We start from the raw sequence: 4,772 nt of genomic DNA, 5'->3' as shown, positions 1-4,772 counted from the left end.
GCATTTTAGGTATTTTAAGTTTTTTATCTCYCCCCCCCCCCCTCTCTCTCTCTCCTACCTTCGGCTTCCAACGAAGACCATGTGATACCCAAAATATACCAAGATACACAATGTGATACACAAAATACATACAATATAATACCCAAAAAACACCAGGTAAACTTTGAGACCACTGTGATACCAATTGTGGTACCACTGTGATAACTATTGTGGTACCACTGTGCTACCAGCGGTAGTACCACTATCGTAGGTGGGTGTTTAGTGGTTGATCACCGGATACGGCGTCTTGGTCAGACAAGATGACCGGAGGAGGTCACCGGAGTGGTGGTGGGTGCCGGAGAAGGCCACCGGATTTGGCCCTCTGTGTCCATGTGTGTGTGTATATATATATACATATATTAAAATAATTAAACTAATTAAAGTAAATTGGAATATTAAACTGATTAAAGTAAGTTGGATAATCAACACAATTTTCTAATTTATCATTTGGTTTATTTTAGTAAATAACATTAATTATCTAAAATAATTGGTTTATATTGGTATTTTAAAACTTTCCTCCCTCCTCTCTTCTCTCTCCGGCCACCGTCCTCCGGTGATACTACAATGGTATCACAGTTACCACAAACAACTCAGTTCTCCCTTGAATAGGCTCCTATATATATATATATATATATATATATATATATATATATATGAGCGATCAAATGAAAACCACTCTCATTTGTGCAAACCGTACAAACCACCCTCATACGTCGATTTCATTGATTAATCTTATAAATTTTTTTATGAAATTGTTTAATCTTGTGAAATTGTTTCATATAATAATACTTTTTTGATGAATTTGTTTCATATATAGTTATGAAATTGTTTCATATAGTATTTGATGAAATTTTAATGAAATTGTTTCATATATTTTCTCTAAAATTAAAATCATGAAGATGATAATATCCATGATTAACACCCCCCACAATAAAAATGGTTAATCAACCTCTCATAATTGCAAAAAAATGAACAAAATAAAAAATTATGATTGGTTGAATGAGGTTTGCACAATTTGTACAAATTGAATGGTTTTTATTTGAATGTTTTTCTCTATCTCTCTATATATATAATATTTAAAATAAAAATAGAAAATAAATGGGTGTTATTGACAACTTTATCTACTTTAATATAACCTTCGTGAATTACACCGGAGATGTAGACTATGTGCATTCTATTCATATACAGAGTCACGCATCGGAAATGAAACCATTTTTTTTTTATATTTTATTATTAAATTAAAATGTAAAGTATATAATATTTATCACTAAATAAATCAAATAAGACTAGAAATGACAAGAGGCCGGGTTTGGACCGGTTATTGGTATCCCCGTTTCCGAAACCGATAACTAAAACCGTTTTCATAACCGCCCTGATCCCCATCGGGATCTCCATCAGATCCCCGCAGTTTCCCCGATCTCCGTTGGAGAACCCGTTAAGGGTAAAAATCTTCTTTTTCCAATTCACCATTGGTTATAACCGAACCCGAAACCGATCTAAAAAGAATTTCAATATGTTAATTTTCACAACTAAAAGTATATTACAATTTTTTAAAGATGTAAGTTTAAATGTCTCAAACATAATCGAACCAATTACAAACAATGTATTAGATTACAATATAAAACTAAACAGAAATTCAAACATCATACAACTAAAATCACGATTAGACAAATAAACAAGATTTTTTTTATAAGCTTTATTTGAATTGTTGAGGTAAAACGGATAAAAGTCTTTTAAACTTTAATGGGATATTATATATATATATAGGGGCCTATTCAAGGGAAAACTGAGTTGTTTGTGGTAACTGTGAGAACCAATATTAATCACAAATCAATATATAAATTAGGAAATTTATAAATTTGGTAATTTTAAATTAAAATCTTAATGCAATGATATTTTTGTTATTTTAAAACTCTCCTCTCTCCTCTCTTCTCTCTCCGGCCACCGTTCTCCGGCCTTCGGCCACCGTCCTCCGGTGATACCACTATGATACCACTGTGATACCTAAAAATATTGACTCTGTTAAACAAAAAATACATTGTGATACCTAATCATATATAAGATGCATAGTGATACCATTGTGTTACATCTTCGATCGACCACACAAACGACATCAATGTGATACCCAAACACATATATGATGCATTGTGATACCATTGTAGTATCACCGGAGAACGGTGGCAGGCGAACGGTGGCCGGAGAGAGAAGAGAGGAGGGAGGAAAATTTTAAAATACCAAAAATATACTTGCATTAATATTTTAATTCAAAATTGCCAAAATTATAAATTTCCTAATTTATTTATTGATTTATGGTTAATATTGGTTCTCACAGTTACTACAAACTAATTAGTTCTCCTTTGATTAAACCCATATATATATATATATATATATTAAAATTAATATATGTATACTTATCTGGTCGGGCCGGTGATCACCGTTCCCGGCCACGTCCCTGTTAAAATCCCCGAATTTATCCCCGATCCCTGCCACGTATCCAATATGATGTCCCCAAACCTGACCCAAATGTTCGGGTTTTCGTTTTTCACCGTCGTTTCGGGTTTTTTTCCATCCCTAAACAAGAAAAAATCATATGCAATTCCATTTTCCTAAAATCCATGATAACTCCCTGCAACGTGAACGGTGAACCCTTCCTCCCTCACCCATTTTCCGGCGAAAACCTTTCCTCCCTTCCCCCATTTTCCGGCGAAAACCTTTCCTTTCTCTCCCATTTTCCGACGAAAACCCCACCCCCTTCTCCAGTTTCCTTTTCTTTTTCATTCTTCCTCCTCCCCTTATATGGGTTTCATCGATGATCTTGCTCCAAAACAACTCTCAGACTTCGACTCCTAAATCCATCGAAAACCCCCTAAATCGATAAGAACAAACATGCCTAATTCCGTTTTCGAATGCAAATCTGGGTTTGGGTTCTTCATTTGCATTTGGAACTTGTATATTCTTGATGTTCATCGATGTTTCTTCATTTTTGTTAAATCATAATGCGTTCGCAAGAATTAAAACCCCATTTCTATACAACAAAATCGATCATAATGGGTTGTGTTAAGTCATCAAATGTGGTTAATGACCAAGGTAAGTATTTCAACTTTCCAAGCTTTTTATTGGGTTTTCTTTAATGTTCCTCAAGATTGTAAGATGTGAAATAATGGTAACCCTAATGTGGGTTTTATGTATTCTGATCAATTTTCGTATGTCTGATTGTGGATATTTGGATTTGTTGCTAAACATGAAGTGATTTGAATGGTTAATTAGTTGCTTACAGAAAGGGTTTTGGTTAATTTGATGGATCTATGAGCGTTCTTGCATCAGTAATCGCTGTTCTATGATGATTTGGTTTTGGTGTTTCTTGAAATTCTGTAGTCTCAACCAAATTCCCTTCGATGATTTGTTTCTTCTAAGTTGGATCAATGGTTTTGATCTTGGTTCTTAACAAAATTTCGAGTTAAGATTACAAAATCTTGGGTTGTTAATCTCGAATCGCATGTTGTTCGATCTAAAGTTCCATTTGAAGTATTCGTGTATCTATGAATAATCGAGTTCGAGTGATCCAAATAGACTTAATGTGGTTCAGTTGTTTCTTGATTTCGGTTTTTGTTAGAAACTGCATGTTTCCGTGTTCCTGCACATAATCGACCTAACAGATTAAGAAAGCCGAGGCCGTGGAGGCATAACCGTCCGATAACCGGGGAACAACTTACCAATATGCGCAACATGTTCTGGCATAACGCTCCACATTTTGGTGGCCGACAAGGTAACTTCTTCAATTTCAGTATGATATAATCGTAATTCGCTGTTAGATATCTAAAAGAATTTCTTCATCAGAAATTTGGAGTGCGCTTCGAGCTGCAGCTGAAAGTGATTTACCGTATGCACAAGCAATTATCGACAACAATGGCATTAGAGTCGAGAATCCCTACATGACAGTTTGCTACGATGAGGGAGGTACATTAACCTTTTCTTTATCGAGTTCTTGAACATAAGCTTGTGTCATTAGCTCATGTTTTATCGCTTTGTAGGTGCGAGATATGAGTTACCACTGTATGTTTTAGCGGAGCCAACGAATCTGGAAGGTTCTGTTCGTCGCCCGTTTGTGGTGAATCGCCCGAATATTATCGAAGAGACTCTTCGTAGGAGATAAGAAGAGTGATATTTTTCGAATAAGGACTGTAAATCATGAATAAAAATACATTTTGTATCGAGTTTTGTCGACTTTTAGTTAGCCATTGATGAATAAGTGTAATAAATACAGGGTTGCACAACATGTGTAATACATGACATTTTGTTTGATGTAGCTTAATTGATTAAGCATCCCAATTAATCCAAATGACATTTTCCAAGGGTAGTGAGGGAAAAGGGCCGGTTGAATGTATACGACTCTACTTTGAGTGCTGAGCGAACAAGCCCTTTGCTGGCCCATTAAGCCATTTTCGAACACTTGTGCATCACTTACAGAATAAGCCATACATGTTATACAACTCATTAAACTATTACCGAACAACCCCTAATTCATCAATAGCTAATTAAAATTCGACAAAACTCGATACCAAACATATTGTTGTTAATTATTTATAGTCCTCGTTCATAAAATGTTATTTATCTTATCTCCTAAGCACAGTCATAGAGATAATATTTTAGCAATTTACCATAAACGTGCGGCGAACAGAACCTTCCAGATTACTTGGCTTCGCTAAAACATACAACGTAACTCATATCTCGCA

General features: G+C 35.0%; 1 protein-coding gene across 1 annotated transcript; it reads left to right on the top strand.

Annotated features, from left to right (window-relative positions):
- The first annotated feature begins 2,728 nt into the window (after positions 1–2,728).
- Positions 2,729–4,302, top strand: LOC112527007 (ubiquitin domain-containing protein 2-like). Its single transcript, XM_025137473.1, has 4 exons — positions 2,729–3,126; positions 3,653–3,805; positions 3,877–3,996; positions 4,071–4,302. The coding sequence occupies exons 1-4, from the start codon at positions 3,036–3,038 to the stop codon at positions 4,190–4,192; spliced, it is 486 nt and encodes a 161-aa protein (XP_024993241.1). The 5' UTR covers positions 2,729–3,035; the 3' UTR covers positions 4,193–4,302.
- The last annotated feature ends 470 nt before the right edge of the window (positions 4,303–4,772 follow it).

Source organism: Cynara cardunculus (assembly GCF_001531365.2).
Source record: "Cynara cardunculus var. scolymus isolate 2C chromosome LG 14, CcrdV1, whole genome shotgun sequence".
Lineage (NCBI taxonomy): Eukaryota > Viridiplantae > Streptophyta > Magnoliopsida > Asterales > Asteraceae > Cynara > Cynara cardunculus.
The sequence above is the reverse complement of the archived record's forward strand: the minus strand, read 5'-3'. Positions and strand labels throughout refer to the sequence as shown.

Excerpts from the sequence above, each read along its gene's own strand:
- LOC112527007 (XM_025137473.1), top strand. The coding sequence starts at position 3,036 with ATGCGTTCGCAAGAATTAAAACCCCATTTCTATACAACAAAATCGATC. Across the intron at positions 3,127-3,652 it reads AAATGTGGTTAATGACCAAG|AAACTGCATGTTTCCGTGTT; the intron begins GTAAGTATTTCA and ends GGTTTTTGTTAG. Across the intron at positions 3,997-4,070 it reads AGTTTGCTACGATGAGGGAG|GTGCGAGATATGAGTTACCA; the intron begins GTACATTAACCT and ends ATCGCTTTGTAG.